Raw genomic sequence first — 18,806 nt, 5'->3', positions numbered from 1 at the left:
ATTAGGAGGTGTGACCTTGTTGGAGGAAGTGGTCACTGGGAGCAAGCTTTGGGGTCTCAAATGCTCAAGCCATGCTCAGTGTGACATTCACTGTGTGCTGCCTGCCAGGTGCCTGAACACCATGCTTCCCACGATCTGAAACTCTAAGTCAGCCCCAATTAAATGGTTTCCTTTAAAAGAGTTGCTGTGGTCATTATGTCTCCTTATAGAAATAGAGGCCCTAACTAAGACAAGTAGGTTTATAATTTTTTCTTGAGTCATATTCATAGCTATATTTGGGCACCTATGGCTCATGGGATTCAGGTTGGTATGCCTAGACCATGTCTTAGTCTGTTTTGTGTTGCCCTTAGAGGGGACCCAGCAATTGTCTAAGTGGTCTGCTATGATTTAAATGTCCCCTTCAAGTTTATGGGTGAAATGTATTTGCCATAGTAGCAGTGTTACCAGCTGAGACTCTTCAGAACCATCAGGGCACAGGAGCCTTACTCACCCTTCCAAATTATAAAAGGCCAGGCTTTAGCTGTTTGTCCAGTGAGCCTCTTACCTTCTGTCTCCAGATGGCACCTGGATATCTGACTTCCTAGGGACTAGTACTGCAAGCCAGAATGCATCTGTTCTTAACTGATTACATTTTAGCTGGGCATAGTGTTGCACACCCATAATCTCAGCACTTGGGGGCAGAGTTGGGACCAGTTCAAGGTCATCCTGGTCAGTATAGCAAGTTCCAAGCCTGCCAGGGATACTATCTGCTACCCGGTGTGAAATAAAAAGCAAAAACATTACACATTACTAGAACGGTATAATTAAAACTTCTATTAGGTCTGGCATACATACCTGAACTGTTAACAGATATTCTATTTCATTTGTAGCATGGACTTCAGAGGTGAGTAACTTCTTACTAAGAGAATTCATTATTCTGAGCTCAAAATGCTATTTAGCCGTCTCTTTCTGCTCCTAGGTATCCATTGCCCAGTCATCCTTCTGCACCTCCCGAGCATCTCAAAGAGCCTTTGGTCTACATGAGGAAAGCACAGGTTGGCCACGTTCATTTCTGTTTTCTTCTTCCATGCCAAGCAATGCAATGCGGAGTATATTTTTATTGGCACAATATATATTTGTTCATTATATAAAGACTGGGTAAGAATCTCTTAAGTAATGTTAATAATTCTTGCACACTCTGACTTTCTATTTTCAGTAATCAAGGTTTATACTTGTTTAACTTTAGTAATCATGGAAAACAGTACATAGAAATAAAAGGGTCATAAACCATACTGGCTTGAAGTTTGAAATAGGGTAAAACCTTTTATAACCATCTATTCCTCAGGGCCTGCGCATTTAAAAGAATGGAATATAGATGAACTAATGCATTAAAAACAAGCAAAAGGGAAAACTAAAATTAAGCACAAAAACTGCTAGAAAATAACATGTAAAGTCACTGAGCCTGTCACATGTTCCCATCTCTCTAGCTGTCCTTCACTGTGGCCTTCCTTTGAGGGCTAGATGGGGCTGTGGGGCCATTGCAGCCAGAGGCTGGGGTCTTCTCTCCAGTGTGGCCTCAGAAATAGATTAAAATTTTTATTATGAAGCTTTCAAATCATTCCTGCAGAAATCCTTTGCCCTCATCCCTCTGCTCCATTGCTGTTGTAGAAAGTGCTCTGCTATGTCCAGTTGCCAGGTTCACAGTAGTATACATTAGCAAGAGTCTAACTTTTATTTTCATTAAAACTTCCTCCAAATTAGATGTTGATAGAAACAGTGTAACAGAAACCATGGAGATTTTGAAGAAATATGTAATATTTATTCTAGGTGGTATCTCTAAGGTCAGATAGTATTGAAGGCTTTTACGGGGGCGGGGGGGGGCAGTCTTACAAACCTCCTCTCAGGGTTCAAAGGAGACATTACCATAAGCAAAGGAACTAGGATCTGAGGGCTAAGGAAACCAGCTCACCTTTTCTTCTCATTATCTGCCATTTATTGTTCTCTCTGCTGCAGAGTTTCCAGCTTATATACACATGCAGACACAATCAGCAATTCTCTGGCAACAGCAAGGGTACCAGGCATGCATTTCTCAGGGCCATGAAAACAGATAAGGGCTCACAAAGCAGGTGCCTGTATCTTACTTATTGGCTAAGTGGGGGCGTGACTTGTGAAACGCTTGGGCATATCTTACGAGGCAAAACGGGTAAATAGAAGAAGGGACTATGATCTCTAGGGGGGAGAAAGGGATTTTGTTTGTTAAACTACACTTGTGTGGTTAGTTAAGCTAGAAGTTTGTAAACAAATAAGTGTAGAAAAGGTAAGAAAACACAGTAGCGCTGTGCACTTTCTAAGCACTTTCTTCAGCGGTGGCTGGGAGCTCAGCCTTGTGTCCAGGGCAACTGGGGTAATCTGCCAGAGGAAAATGGGTGGTGTTTGATCTGCATTAGCATTTTCACCAAGTGTTAGCTGATTAAAGGGAGTCTCTCAGCTCTAGAGATTACACCTAAATTGGCTAGATCAAAAGGAAAAGCTATGGCTACTTAGTGTAAAATCCAGCTTCGGGTTAAGCAGCAGGTACTTGTTCTCGCTGATGCCCACATGAGAAGGAATTCCTTTCTCCAGGGCTGGATAAGTGAGCCAGAGCTTTTTCCTGTATCTTTAGAAGTAAAGGCACAAACAGTTAATTTCCTAGACTAAGATCTTGTATCAATAAAACTGAGGTGAAGGTAAGTAGGAGAGCAGGGGTAAACTGAGGCTGCTGTCTCCCAAGTCAGTTGTGGGAGAATTCAAGGCACCCAATATATATTCTATATATCACAATTATACAGCCAGATGAGAAGTCATCTTCCAGACTACCCACACATATATGTGCCTAGTAGATGGAATATTTTCATGCGATAAACACACAAAGCTTTTCTTAGGGAAGAGATGAAGTGACTCATGAGAGAAATTACAGATAGGAGCAATCAATTTCCACAGTCAGTAACTCAGTGGCCTTGCCAGGTGAGGCCAAGAACCACTCTGCTGGTAGCTGGGCCTGTTGACCGCTAGTTATCCTGCTGTGCCTCTCATGGCCCTTGACCAGACTACTTCTTACCAGGGGAGGGGCATGGGAATTTTAGAACTATAAGTAAAGACTATGAGGATGCATATAAAATAACAGAATAGAAACCATAGAAAAAGTATCAGGAGGGCATTCCAGTGACTGAAATTCTGAAATCACCACATTAATTTTTTCACAGCTTTTATTCCCAACATAAATGAGGGGGAAAGGTAACAAGTTTTTATTAACATGATACAAAGGATAACACACACAGTCGATTGCTTTATCACTCTGAGACTCATTAGCATTCTGTTTTCTAGGTAGTGAAGCTGCTCTAGGTCACAGATCCTGAAGGTTGCCCTTCCCCAGGTGACCTCAGTTACAAAAGAAGGAGCAGAAGTATGTTTGTATATCCTGATCACCTGTCAGGATTGAATGGAGCTATCTTAATGTCAAAAGAACCAAGCAGTCACATCCTGAGTTGGGATGGGCAACTATGCTTGTTGATCATTTGAGTAATTCAAACTCTCTGACCATCAGACAAGTGGAAATGGGTCCACACTTCTCAGCCTCCACAAAATAGTATTTATTTATTTATTTGTATAAAAGCATGATAGTTAAACATATTCATAAAAGAATTGTGTGGCTTTTGTTATAAAGATTTAAACTAAACAAAAACTAGAAGGTAAGTATAATGGATTATTAAAAATTTCTGCGGATCCCCGAGTAGCTTGCTGCAGAATCCCAGTGGGCAGGCAGTGGGCAGGGGGTCCCGAGGGCAACCAGTCCTAGGCAGGGACTGTGCATGAGACCATGCCGCAGGTCTCCGAAGGTGGCTGGTCCCCAGAGGTGTCCCCTGCAGCATCCTCAGCAACCTAGCCATGTGGTGGTGGTGGGTGAGAGACAGACAGATAGGCACACCATGTAGAGTGAGGTTGGATTTAGAGAGAGAGAGAGAGCTGCCTCTCCAAGAGAAGGATGGAAAGGAGAGAACTTAGGCTGGAAGCTGAAGATCAGCTTGCCTCAGTGGATGGGGGAGGGAGTGGGCGTGGCTTGTCTCTTAAAGAGACAGATTATTACATTCCCATCTCTTTTTTTATAATAAAAAAGGCAGGAGGCTAGGCACCACAGGTTAAAGGAATTGGGGCAGCGGATTCTTAAGACTTCTTCCTGCTTATTTGTGGGCATCTAAATATTTTTAAAAGTATTATTATATATATATATATATATATATATATATATATATATATATTTGATTTTATTGAGCTCTACATTTTTCTCTGTTCCCATCCCTGCCTCTCCCTGTAACATGAGGGCCAGGCTTGTTGGGGTTTCTGTCCTGCCCAGTTCTCACAGCTGGCAAGTCCCAAAGAAATAACACAGAGAGTCTGCATTAGATATAAACTGATTGGCCCATTAGCTCAGGCTTCTTATTAGCTCTAGTAACTTATATTAGCCCATTATTCATATCTATGTTAGCCACATGGCTCAGTACCTTTTTCAGTGGGGTAGGTCACATCCTGCTTCTTCTGTAGTCTGGGAAGGTCTGCCAAAAGAAGTTTCCTTCTTCCCAGAATATTCCTGTTCTCATCACCCTGCCTCTACTTCCTATCTGGTTGACCTGCCTATACTTCCTGCCTGGCCAATCAGCATTTATTTAAAACATGATTGACAGAATACAGACAATTATCCCGCACCACTTCAACTACTTCTCCCCTCTCCTTCAACCCTCTCCCAAGGTCCCCGTGCTTCCAATTTACTTAGGAGATCTTGTCTTTTTCTACTTCCCATGTAGATTAGATCCATGTATGTCTCTCTTAAGGTCCGCATTGTTGTCTAGGTTCTCTGGGATTGTAATTTGTAGGCTGATTTTCTTTGCTTTATGTTTAAAAACCACTTATGAGTGAGCACATATGATAATTGTCTTTCTGGGTCTGGGTTACCTCACTCAATATGATGTTTTCTAGCTCCATCCATTTTCCTGCAAAATTCAAGATGCCGTTATTTTTTTCTGCTGAGTAGTACTCCATTGTGTAAATGTACCACATTTTCCTTATCCATTCTTTGGTCAAGGGGCATTTGGTTGTTTCCAGGTTCTGGCTATGACAAACAATGCTGTTATGAACATAGTTGAGCACATGTCCTTGTAGCACAATTGAGCATCCTTTGGATACCCAAAAGTGGTATTACTGGGTCTTGAGGAAGGTTGAAGTCCAAAGGGGCTGTACCAGCTTGCACTCCCATAGGTTCTTTGGTAATTTCATGTCACAAACCCCAATTCTGCTTACCTCCTAGTGTTTCTATATCCACAGCCCCTCAAAGGAAACTCCTCTAAAAATTAATTAAGAACAAAACAAACAAAAACCCCACCTCCCTCCTCTGTCTTTCCAATACCTCTTCATTCATCTTAGTGACATTGGGTGCTGTGGTGTGTCACGTAGTATACCCTTTTGTTCAATCAGCCTCACCAACAAAATGTTCATTTCAAATATGAGTAATCATTGGTCTGGTTCAAGGCCTCTGGCACACTATCACTAGACCCTCACCAAAACTTCTTTCAGATATTCTTCTGTTGCCCTGAGTCATGGGTATTCTGTGGCTGTCATTCTGCAGGACAAGTCTCTTACCAGCTCCAGCAGGTCATAGATGTTAGGGTAGGCCAACCCAAGGCCTAGAATGTAGACCTGGGTGGTATCTGTGCTTGTCAGTCCAGGGTACTGGAACCATCCCCTCAGGTAAGGGGTAGAGCCAGCTTTCCTAGGCCCATGCCATGGGGCCAGTTCTCCTATGCCTGTGATGAGGAGTGGGGCAATCTCTCCCAAGTTTGGCGGTGGGAGGAGTAAGTATAGGGGGAGGAGGCAGCTCTTTCATGATAGAGGGCTAACTTTCCTGCTACAGCATTTAGCCAGGGGCAGGGCCAGCTATCCCAGGGCCAGTGAGGGGCAGGACTGGTCCAGCATGGCCCTCTACAGCACCTCATGTCCAGAGGTCCTCATGGCCCCAGTTGGCCATGCAGGCCAATCAGATTGTTATGGCCCTGGTGGCAGCATGGCCCTCGGACACCAACATGGCCACAGACCCCAGCACCTGTGTGGCCTTTGGTGGCAACATGGACTGTAAATGGACATAGTCACAGACCCCAGCTGTGGTAGGAGAGTAGACCCAAATTGTTTCTTGGCAGCAACCTGAGCTTGAATATGTTTGTTTTTGTTTTTGAAAAAGAAAACTTTTTTTTTTCTTGAGGTAGGGTCTTACTATGTAGCCCTGGCTAGTTTGAAATTCACTGACCTCAAACTCACAGAGATCCATCTGATTTTGCCTATGTAGTTTGGGGATTAAACATATGCATCACCATGCCTGGCAGAAATTTTTAATTAATTAATATAGACAAATTCTCAGTTTTAGCATGTTAGACCTGAGAAACAAAGTGCAGAGGTTCTAGCATGACTGGAAGAAGAGGTAGACAGGTGTGGTAGTTTGACTGTAATTGGTCCCCATAAGCACATAGGGAGTGCTACTATTAGGAGGTGTGGCCTTGTTGGAGGAAGTGTCACTGTGGGGGCGGGCTTTGAGGTTTCCTATGCTCACCATGCTTCCCAGTGTCTCAGTCAACTTCCTGTTGCCTACAAGATGTAGGACTCTCAGCTACTTCTCCCGCACTATCTGTATGCCACCATGCTCCCCGCCATGATGACAATGGACTAAACCTCTGAACCTGTAAGCCAGCCTAGTTTAACGTTTTCCTTTGTAAGAGTTGCCATGGACACAATGTCTCTTCACAGAAAAACAAAACCAAATAAAACAAAAAAAAACCCCACAAACCTAACTAAGGTAAATAGTAACTTCTTCATCCCTGAAACTGCAGTGCTGACACTGAGTGGTAGCATTATTCTGTCTGTGATGGATTCTGTTTTATTATTTCAGACTCAGGATTTGTCACACAGTAGCCTCCAGGCTCACTGCCACCTGTGGTATAGGACTAACAAAGGCCACTTTTACACATTTGTAACTGACTGCAAAGCAAATTAAGAATCATATTAATAACTGTGTTTTGTACACAAGAAGAATGGCCACAACTGAAGGCTGATAAGATAAACACTGGTGGGGTGGTGGCAGCCTGAATTCAAATGCTGTCACCAGTGGGGTGAAGTCTGACAGTTCCATACAAAGATAAACACGTGTATTGTGACCCACAAACTCCATCCCCTATCTTTTGCCCAAACTATAATAAAAACAAGTGTCCATGAAAAGACTTTTAGAAGGATGTTCACAAAAACCTTATTCCTATGAACTCCAAACTAGAAATAACTTGGCTGTCAGTTAGTAAATAATTAATAAGCTATTTCCTGTGTACAGTTGAATTTTTGCTGTATGGAGGCTGCTTGTTCATTTCCCGGCTGCCCAGACTCCTGAAATAACCACAAAGAAACTATATTAATTAAATAACTGCTTAGCCAATTACTGAAGCTTATTGCTAGCTAGCTCTTACATCTAGAATTAACCCATTTCCACTATTTTATATTTTACCATGAAGCTGGTGGCCTACTGGCAAGGTTTTATCATGTCTGTCTCTGGTAGCAGCTCCATGGCTTCTCTAGACTCTGCCCTTCTTTCTCCCAGCATTCAGTTTAGTTTTCCTGCCTAGTTAAGTTCTGCCCTGCTCTGCTATAGGCTCAAAGCAGTTTATTTATTAGTGGTAATCACAGCATACAGAGGGGAATCCCATATCAGATTGTCATTCAAAAATGAAGAAAAACAAGCTATCAATACATAGTATAGTATAGATAACCCCCAACATATTATATTGAGTCATATTAATCTTCCATAAAGAATGTATGCTAGGGGCTAGAGAGATGGCTTCTTTTCCAAAGGTCCTGAGTTCAGTCTCCAGCAACCACATGGTGGTTCACGACCATCTATACTGTGATCTGATGCTCTATTCTGGCATAAAGTTATACATGAAGATAGAGCACTCATATACATAAAATAAATAAATAAGTCTTTTAAAAAAATTATGCTATATTATTCCATTGATAAGTTTTAGGATGGGAATTAATCTATAAAAGGAAAGTTTCAAAATAAGGAAGTTTGAGGGTAGAGGTTTAAAGGAGGAAGTATGAGGAAATTTGCTGTGGATGACAATCATATTCAGTGTCTTGGCTATGGTTTAGGTTGTACATATATATTTATTGTTTGAGCCCCATGGAATGACATATTTAGATTATGCATTTTCTTTTAAGTAAACTAGCTTCATGCTGAGGTAAGAATTAATGGTGATATATATATATGAATGTCCAGTTGAATTATTTTTCATCTTTCATGTATGAAATTTTGATAATTTGTAAGCAGTGTGGAAAAATAAGTCTACAGCACAGGAAAATGATGGGAATTACTAAAATATATTTTTGGAAATAGTGCTTAGTCATTTATATATTGTCTCTGACCCTTTCTGTACTATAGGAATTAAGTAGCTGCAATAGAAACCCCATGACCTGCAAAACCTGTAGCATCACCTCTCCTTTTGCTCCAAATGTTTACTGCCTTAAGAGCATCTGCCTCCAGCACCCAACATAGTGCCTAGCCTAGAGAACTTCTGAATAGGTGTCTTTTGAATTAATCGATTCCTTAACCATGCCATATGAAATAACTCTATTAGTTAGGCCTTTGTCACTGTGGTAAGTGCCTGAGAGAACCACTTCAGGAGGAGGATAGATTTGTTCTGGTTCTCAGTTTTGAGAGGTCAGTCCATGATCCTCCAGCTCCATTGTTTCTGTGCAGTGTTGGAGCAAAACATTATGATGGAAGGGAGTAGAGGAACAGATCTGTTTATCGCTTGGTCGACAGATACCAGGAAAGGAAGAGGGCCAAGGATGAGATACATCTTTAGAGAATAGGTTGCTAGTGACCCAGTTCCTCCAGCTCATCTGTCTCCTACTTGCACCACTTCCCAATAATACAATAGTATTATGCGTCTTTAAGGGAATAATTCAAGAGTTATCTCTGCGGCCTTATGATCCGTTCACGTTTGAACTCATGGAGTCATCTCATATTTAAATTGTAACATTTCACTCCCTAGCTACTAAAAGTTCTTGTTCTTCTCATAAGGTGACATGGCGTTTAGTTCATCTTCAAGAGTCCCCATAATCTTAACAATTTTATTATTGCCCAAACATCTAATTCCAAATCGTCTTCTAAGACTTAGGAAAAAGTCTTTTCTGTCAACCCTTATAAAATTTAAAAAGCAAGTTACATGCTTACAAAAGGGTAAAGAGTGAACAGTTCTATTCCAAAAGATAGTTACATACTTACACAATGGTACAGAGCAACAATTCTATTCCAAAATATAGATAATAGGGTCATGGAAAGGAAGGATCAAACCAAAGCAAGACTGCAGCCCAGCAGAATATTAATCTGTCATCTGAGACACATGGTGGTTTGATGTGAGCTCCAGATGGTGTGGGCAGCCCCACCACTGCAAGTGTTTCCAGCCGCAGTCCACACAGCATCTCTCCTATGCTGGCTTTTCTCTCACACATTCCACATTACTGGCATCTGATGTGGGAGTCCCAGCTGTATGCTGTGAATACCATTGGTGAATAAAGAAACTGCCTTGGCCTGTTGATAGGGCGGAACTTAGGTTGGTGGGGAAAACTAAACTGAATGCTGGGAGAAAGAAGGCAGAGAAGCCATGGAGCCGCTGCTGGAGACAGACATGCTGAAACTTTGCTGGTAGGCAACAACCTTGTGGTGATGCACAGATTAATGGAAATGGGTTAAATTAAGATGTAAGAGTTAGCCTCTAAGTAGCTAGAGCTAATGAGTCAAGCAGTGATTTAATTAATACAGTTTCTGTGTGATCATTTTGGGGCTAAGCAGCAGGGGACAAACAAGCACCTTCCTCCAACAGGCATATACTTATTTGAAATCTGGCTGTATGCCTCCATGACAATGGATTGCTTACATTTTGCATGCTTGCAAAGCCAGTATCCCATGAATGACAACAAGGATGCCTCAACTTGAGTGATAACTAGGTCTCTCTGGACTGTACCTTCAACAACCTCTGTCTCCCTGGCCAGCTGGGCACAGTGACTCTGTGCCAACAGCACCCTGTCTCATGAGAAAAACCTTTCAAATGAATGTACCTTTTGTAATTTTGAGTTTGCCATAGGTGGGCTTTGGCCAGTTCCTGAGATGCCTTTAAGATGTCTGACTTGTCTCAATTTCAAATATCTGGCTTCTTTTTAATAGTGTGAACTCTTCAGAAAACAAACCTGCCCTAATCCCAATTTTACATAGATTTTTCTGACTAAATGTCAATATTTATAAATCTTTCTGATCTGTTTCTTTTTTTTTCCTGGTTCTTACCATAAACCACATGGTCAGATTTTCTCATAGTAATGACCCTATTCCTGGTACCAGTTTTCTATTAGGTTTTTCATCACTGTGACAAATATCTGGGAGAAAAACTCAAGAGGAGGGGAAAGTTTGTGGCTCACAGCTCCAAAAGCTTCAGAGCATGATCAGTTAGCTCCTGTGCTCTGGGCCAAGGTGTAGCAGAAGGCTGTTGAGGAACAGATTTTCTCACCTTACGTCAGATAGAAACAGATAAGGGGTAGAGGACAAAACACATCTTTATAGGATGTATTCCCAGTGACCTAACTCCTCCCATTAGGACCCACCTCCTTTCTTTCACTATCTTCCAATAATGAAATTTTATTATAAATCCATCAGTTTAATTCATTAGGGCAGAACCCTCAAGATCCAACCACTTTCCCACTATTGACTCCCAGTTAATACATAGCTTGTAGAGGAACATTCAAACCATAAGAATATTCTCCTAATCAATGTCAGTCTTTCTTCCTTTACTTCCTGTCCATAGAAAATCCAGTTCAGTTCCTTGTCTTGTTGAGTACTTTTTTCCAGTTTCCATGGAGCCCACTTAGTCTGGATCTCATGACTACCATTTTATCACCTTCCTTCTGTGCCTCCTAGTCTTTTGCTCCTTTAGACTTCTTTGGCTGTTCAAGTCCTTGGTATAATAGTACTTCTACTGTCTGTTGTCTCCTCTCAAACTGTTGACAACTTAGGGGTCAGGAAGTCACTTAGTTATCTTAATCATTAGTCCAAAATCATTTATTTAACTTTTAATAGATTAATTTTCTGCCAGCTAGTAATTTAATACTTTTTACTTAGTATCTGCCTTCCATTTAGACTGTATCAAAACGTCACCATGCTTTGATGACTTACAATTCTACTAGTGTCTCGCTCATCTTTAGTGTCTATCCCTACCTTTGTTGAGAATGTTGTGATTGTCTCATAAACTAGGCCATTTAGTGCACCTCTGTGATTCCCAGTTGCCTAGGAAGTGGAGCTCCTAACCTAAAGCTTAGCATTTAAGAACTTTCCCTCTCTGTGTTCGGCTTCCCCTTCCATGTTACTATCCTCTACTGCTGAGTGATTGTCCTGTGCACTCATCTAGGTCACTGTGTCCTTTCCTTCTGCATTATGAACGCTGTTGGCATTTTGTTTTTTTCTGTCCTGGCAAGAGCTTTCTGCTTACTTTGTGTTATCAAGATGCCATCTATTTTGTGAGGCTCAATTAAGGTGGCATCTTTTCTCTGTTGTCCAGTACCCCCAGTGAAAGGATCTGCCCCTCCCTTCCCTCACAGCTCTCTGCTTTATAGCCCGTATAGCATAAGCTGCAGCAGCTGTTTCTCTGCACACCTTCCCGACCAGCTGTGTGCCCCTCAAAGAACACTTGAGGCATCTTTGCACCCATTGCGTCTGCTCTCCTGACTGTTATGCAGCAGGAACTTAGTTTATGTTGAACTAAGAATTACAGCTTTTCTGACTTCTAGAATCACATAAGTTTGAACAACATTGGATTAAGTGAAATTTAAACATTTAAAATTTTATCCAGTGTTATTTAAACTTCCATGATTGTGAAACCCCATTTCTGTGTAAGAAGCCTTGGGAACTACTTTGGTATATTTGAAGAAAGCAGTATATGGAGAAACTAGAACAAGTACAGTGCTTGTAAGTGGATCAGTTTTCTTTTAAACTAGTGCTTGTAGCACACAGAGGTCTGTGTGCCAGCTACTTAGGATTTCACATGTGGCCATTTGTCTAGTACTCATGGCAACTGATGAGGTGGTCACTCTGCCTCACTTCACCAGAGCAGTCATGGTAGACTGGACCTTGACCTGGACAGTATGCACTGGAGCCCATGCTTCCTGATGGACTTCACTGAGCTCTTATCTGCTTACGGAAACTCAAAATACACCATGTGAATGTCTATCAGTCCCCCAAATGCCCAACAGGACACTTCCCAATGCCTTAAAGGACTCATCACTAGGCTCTAGTTCTCAAAAAGTTCCCTTTTCTCTCCACTGTGTTTGGCTGGGGTTCAAAACTTTAATATGTGGGCGCAAGAGCACTGACTATCCAAACTACAGCAGAGTTAATGTCATAGTAGTATCGACAGTATCTGATGCAGAGCAAGAAGTCATCAGTGTTGAGTGAACTAATGAGGACAACTATCTTTGCCATGTCTGTGAATCTCATAATAATATCTTTTCTTATTAGAGTAGATATTGCTAATGAAAAACAATGATTGTTTCTTTTGTTTCAGGGAAGTTGGGAAAAAAGAATCTTGAAGAGTTTAAATAGTATGTGCACTGAGCTGAGTATCCCACTGGCACGAAAGGTAAATTGAACATTTTTAACATTTTCTGCTGAAATACTTTTGTGAGTTAAGTACTGAAAAATGTCACAAAGTTGTATAATTGTTAGCCTTGTTAGTTTTCATTTACTGGTGTATCAGGTTTCTTTTTTTAATGAAAATCTGTAAGTACCAAATGTTTGGTTATGTCTTAGACATATTCTTACTTTGTATAATTCTAGTGATTGTTATAATGAACCTATGCTATAGCCCTACTTAGACATTTGTTTGTTGTCTTAGTTACTTTGCTATTTTGTGCTAAAACAGTGTGATCAAGGCAAGTTATAGGAAGAAGGGTTTATTTGGAGCTTACTGGCCCAGAAGGGTAGAGTCCATCACTATCACAGTGAGAAGCATGGCCGCAGGTAGGCGTTGTGATGGGAGCAGCAGCTGAGAACGCAAGCAGGAATCAGAGAGCGAATTGGGAATGGTGTAAACCTTTGGCCCACAAAGTGTGCACCCTCGGTGACATACTTTGTTCCGTAAGGTCATACCCCTTAACCTCCATAAATAGCGCCACCAGTGGGAAGGCCAAGTATTCCAATGCCCGAGACTTTGGGGCCATCTCATTCAAACCACCACAGCTGTAAGGAGTGAGTGTACCTTCAAGATTTTAATGATATCTAGTCTTTGTACATTCTGAGGTGGTGAACACAGGAGCACTATTCCTTGGAGGCCTTGATGACTGCAATCCTGTCACTGGCAATAGGATAAGATTGTCCAGTGTTAGTAGAAGATAATTTGTTGTATCTCTGCAGACATGGGGTTATATTTAGATCTAGTCTTTACTTAATGGTGGGAGAGGTAGGAAATAAGAGAAAAGTCACAGGGAGTCTGTTCTAGATGCTGTGGATGCTGACAAGTAGGAGAGAATGAGTTTCCCTTCAGCTCCTTCTCTGCCTGCCAGTTATCCTCCACTATTGAGTAGATGGGGAGCATAGACTTTTGATGAGAGAGGAGAACTCACCAGGGTAGTATATAGAAAAAAACTTAGATGAAAATCTGTGTGGATACACATACTGTCTTGCACATAGTGGGATACCATACTGTCTTGCACATCAGAAGACCATGCTACTGAATCTGTCTTATTTCCTCAGCCAGTCTTCTTGCCATGCATTTCTGAGCTTGCTGATGTGCTGAGAACCATAGGATGTGATGTGGTGGAGGAGCAGGCAGTTAGTTATTTGTGAGGTTTACTGGCTGGTCTGATCATTTACCTTCTCTTCTTGGACTCATTGGCACCAAGTCCTAACTAAGCCATTGAGACTAGATATGTTTTAATAATTTTAAAAGTTAATTTAAGTGTAATTCCAAAGAAGTTTTCCATGTTTAATTTGTTTCTCATATGCTGTGGTACCTTTTTAAAACTTTTGAATAAGTTACTGATTTTGAAACTAATTAAAAAATTTTTAGAGACCAGTTGGAGAACAGAAAGAACTCCTGAATAAATGGAATGAAATGGGGACTGACGAGCCAGGTATGTGAAGGACTGCCTACAGGATTTGTCTTTTGACTGAAATAAGTACTGCTTCCAGCTCCACTAATTCCCCGCTGTCTGATTTGTTGGTTTCTAGTTTGCAGCTTAAGAATTCTCAACTTTAGGCTGTGTTTTCTGTTGTTTAGCCAACATTAAATCACTTTTTGTTTTTTTCAAATATCATTTTAAAACATTTTTATTAAAAACATATATAATCTTTTTATCTCCTCTTCTATGATGTTCCCTTAGGTGTAGCAGTTTTGTTAGTAGATTTATCAACTGGGGGAAAGATTGTAAAAGACAGAGGGCCAGGAGATCTGCTGTGAGATTATATCTTCTATGTAGGCTAGGGAAGCTGTACCCATGAAATAACAAGAACACGGCAGGGTGGCCTAAATAAGACCTGAACAAGGACAACACTAGTTGCTATGCCAACATGGATGGGGAAAATCTCATGAAGACCCCACTCCTAAAGAAAGGACTGTAGACGGTTATGATCTGCTAAGAGACAGGGAAAACTGGCCTTCCCTAGGGATGCTAAGATGTTAAGATCTGCTAAGGGACAGGGAAAACTGGCCTTCCCTAGGGATGCTAAGATGTTAAGATCTGCTAAGAGACAGGGAAAACTGGCCTTCCGTAGGGATGCTAAGATGTTAAGATCTGCTAAGAGACAGGGAAAACTGGCCTTCCGTAGGGATGCTAAGATGTTAAGATCTGCTAAGAGACAGGGAAAACTGGCCTTCCGTAGGGATGCTAAGATGTTAAGATCTGCTAAGAGACAGGGAAAACTGGCCTTCCCTAGGGATGCTAAGATGTTAAGATCTGCTAAGAGACAGGGAAAACTGGCCTTCCCTAGGGGTGCCCCGAGCAGTTATCTAATATCAAGTATTCTGCCCTAACACGCTTATCAGCAACACTAAATGGACTTGCTTGGTTGTGTTTATAGATTTATATGTATGTATGCATGTAACAATAATAATTAAAGAGAAAAGACAATAGAGATCATACATGAAAGCAGAAGGAGGGCTTGGAGCTAGAGAGATTGGGACAGTGGGGACAGGGATAGTGACAGGGGATTGAAGTAATGAGAATATGCTGTTCCCATGCATGGAACGTCATAACGAAGTCCATCAGTTTGTGCAATTAATAAATGCTGAAATTAAAAACAACAGGCAAATAAAATTCATTCAATAGCTTCCTGAGACTTGTCATTTAGTGAAAGTAGAAATTCTGTAAGGTTAATTTGGTGAGATGCTAAGGAAATTGACCAATGAAAAGTAAATGTCAAGAATTAAAATGGTTTTAAATTGTATTTTGTCTCACTTTAAATTTAATATATAACCAGATTTAGAACTATATAATGAATAACAACTGTGTGTTGTAGATGCCTATAATTACGTGGACAGATGTATACATGACTGCCCACGTCTTGTGGCCCCCTCTGCTCAAGCTAGTCTGTGAGCCAGACAAACATTTCCTATGATAGGAAGTGTTGCACCTGAAATCAGGGAAGTTAGACACAAGCGGATGGATTCACTGCGAATGCATTATTAGTATTCTAAATACTTTGAAAATTCTCATACAGAATCTTTATATGAAACTCTTAAGATTTTCTATAATATGTTGTTTAAGTTGTCAAGGACTGTGTTTTTATTTCTGTGTTCCCAGTGTTTCACACATTGTACAACAAATAATCAATACTTAATACATATGTGCTTCACCTCTATAGAAACACAGTAAAGTGACATTAATATTTATTGTTCATCTCATGTATTAACTGAAATTTTGTTTTACTCTAACTCATCCCAGATTTAAGCCTTTTTCGGCCTGTTTATGCTCCTAAGGACTTTCTTGAGGTATGCTCTGGGGGACAGATATGCAAATATGATGGGTGTAGTTGAAGGCTGTGCATGACCCAAAGTGGCTTTTTACCCTATGGCTTTACAACAAGAATTACCATGTTTGGCAAGGGCAAACCTATACAAAATACTAACCAGGCTTGTTGTTTACTTTTAAAGGTATTAATTAATCTCCGCAACCCAAATTATGAAAATGGTGATTCTCTTAGTTTTAGGACTCATTTGGGTTTAATCCAAGTTCCTCTGAAAGTAAAAGACATCCCTGAATTGGTAAGTATTGACATTGAAGAATAAATTAATGTTCTAATAACCACTAGAAAAATATTTTGATGCGCATATATCTGTTGTAAGAAGTCATGGACATATTAGCCAATTACTAATTTGATAGCTTTTAGCTGGAAACATGCACATAGAAAGAGCAAGTTTGCTGTAAGCCAAAGCAAGCTTACATTGACCTATAAATGCTTTGCCCATTACTTCAATAAAGAGCAAATTTTTATGAGGGAGTTTGCTGGGTCTCAGGTGTCTGATGTGTAACTGTAAATTGGAACAAATATAAGGTTTATCGAAGGATATTTAAGAAAGCACATGCTATTTAATTTAATCAACTTTCCTGGAACCCAGAACATGGTGAGACACTAAGAGAAACTGAATTTGCTCAGAAACCCATCTTTTTGGGGAGGTATTAGTTTTTAAAATTAATTTTGAGATTTCCTGATGGCAGAGCTATGTTGTCATCACTCCTTCTGCCACTCATTCCAAAACAATTAAGGACGCAGCGCTGTCGGCATGTCTGTGGTGACACTCTGAACTTTAAAGATGCAGAGGTCGTGATAAGTAACCTAAAGCCGGAGAAGTCAGACCAGACGGGAAGTGTGGGTGAGAGGTGCGTGCGCACCACTCTGTCCGCGTCAGTGGACTCCATGTCTTCCATTCTGCGATCTGCTGCATCCAGCTAGATCTGGACTATTCTCCGTTTGCCGGCAGGCCTCCTGTTATTTGTCACTAGAAAGATGATTTTGGAGGGACACTTGAAAGGTGTCAGCAGGAGAAAATTGTGTCCCTTCTGGTCCCATGTATAATAATGTTGTCCACGGCCCAGCTCCGGCCTGCTCTTCTTGGCAGTTTTTTTTTTTTCCACCCTGGTCTTGATCATGGCCTTGAGCACTGGAGGACACTTTTCTAATTCTTACTTATGTTTAGTTCATGCTCCTAGAAGCCATGGTTGCTTTCTGCGTTTACCACTCCTGTTTTTTCCTCTTGACATCTGTGGCATGCCTTTTCTTTCTTCAGTAGATATTGACTGACAAAAGAAGCAAATGGTTCTCTTTGTAGAATCTTGGGAAGGCTCAAGGGTCAGAGATACCATGGGTACTTGCCAAGGCAACCCATAGGGTTGAGAGTGGAGGCTCTGTGAAGGACTGTCTCGCAGAGCTCCTGCCCACTCCAGAGTCAAACCTCTGATGTGCAGAAGGAAGAGAGACGCCATTCACACAGGGATCAAGTGAAGTTTCTGGAATAGTGAGACTGCTACTCTTATCCCTGCTGCTATGCTTTTCGGCCCTCCACCTACTCTAGGGCACCAGAAAAGCTGGTGAAGGTTTGGAGAACCCTTATATACAGCACAATTGCCTGGCTAAGGAGTTGTCTAAGAGAGTGGCCCACCACACTCTGGGGACGTCTTTGCTGCATTGCTTCCAATCACGTTTTTCTTGCTTTTTTCCCAGACTGGAGTGATGATTAAAGTTCCCAGATATTTAAACTGCTGCAGTTTGAGAGCATGAGGCAATGAGTTCAGAGACGAGAAAGAGGGGCACAGGGACAGAGAATGAGACTGAATTTACAGGAGGACCACTAGTGGGTGTTATAGAACAGGCCCTGGCTTGGCCCCGTAGTTTGGATTTATACAGTGACACAAGCAGAGAACAGCAAGCATGCCAGTGCTCCAGCCCTGGTGTCCGGTAGTCTCGAGCTCCGGCTCCAGTCTTGGGTTGGTATGTTTCGGGTGTCGGGAGAGTCCTTTCCCTTCTCGTTTTTTCTCTTCATTGACATTTCTAGAAATTCTCCTTTTCTATGGTTAGAATAGTATTTGTTGGGAAAATAACAATTGCAGGTTCTACCCTGTGGCCTCTGATCTCCCAGTCATGGATTCTGACAAGGGTTGTAGCATCAGGCATGACAGTCCCTCTGTGGAACAGGCCCTCAAGTTCCATCAGAGAGTGGTTCGTTACAGCCTAGCAGTCACACTCTATTGCACCAGTGGGGCGCGTCTTGCCTGCCAGGTCCGTGTGGTAGCATTCAGGGTATGGTTACTCCTCATGTGTAGTCATTAGGACGAGTCCCTGCCATCCTTTGACTGGGTCAGGGTGATTCTGACTCCGAATTCCTGGATTATGTACTCTTCCACATTACAAGGAAATTTCTAGAAATGGAGATCTACTATCTCTAAAGAGAGCTGGTGACTAATTTATTGGAGCAGCCAGATGGGACTAGACACTGGTGCTCAGTATTTGCTGGGCCAGGTGCTCTGATAAGTACTGGGGAGCTCAGTACTAAGAGACAGTTCTCATCCTCAAAGTGCTACAGGCTAGTAGAGGGATGGACAGACAGGAAAAGGACAAGCTCTAGTCTAGTCTAGTCTAGATAAAGGCTGAGAAAAGATAATGTTTTGAGAATTCCTTTTGCCAGCCTGGAACAGTAAGGAAGGTTTCTAAGGAAGCACATTCC

General features: G+C 41.5%; 1 protein-coding gene across 3 annotated transcripts in view; it reads left to right on the top strand.

The window, feature by feature from the left end:
• The window catches only part of Tbc1d19 (TBC1 domain family member 19), a 116,933-nt gene that overhangs the window by 22,524 nt on the left and 75,603 nt on the right, over positions 1-18,806 (top strand). For all 3 annotated transcript variants that reach the window (XM_041671522.1, XM_041671523.1, XM_041671521.1), the window contains 5 exons: positions 959-1,034; positions 12,654-12,728; positions 14,157-14,220; positions 16,030-16,076; positions 16,239-16,349. In XM_041671522.1, the coding sequence (XP_041527456.1) occupies positions 959-1,034; positions 12,654-12,728; positions 14,157-14,220; positions 16,030-16,076; positions 16,239-16,349 (373 nt within the window). The remainder of the gene's footprint in view (positions 1-958; positions 1,035-12,653; positions 12,729-14,156; positions 14,221-16,029; positions 16,077-16,238; positions 16,350-18,806) is intronic.

The sequence above is a fragment of the Microtus oregoni genome, unplaced genomic scaffold (genome assembly GCF_018167655.1).
Source record: "Microtus oregoni isolate MIOR12 unplaced genomic scaffold, Mior012 000021F_ref0000039, whole genome shotgun sequence".
NCBI classification, from domain to species: domain Eukaryota; kingdom Metazoa; phylum Chordata; class Mammalia; order Rodentia; family Cricetidae; genus Microtus; species Microtus oregoni.
This window is presented reverse-complemented; position numbering and strand designations above follow the sequence as displayed.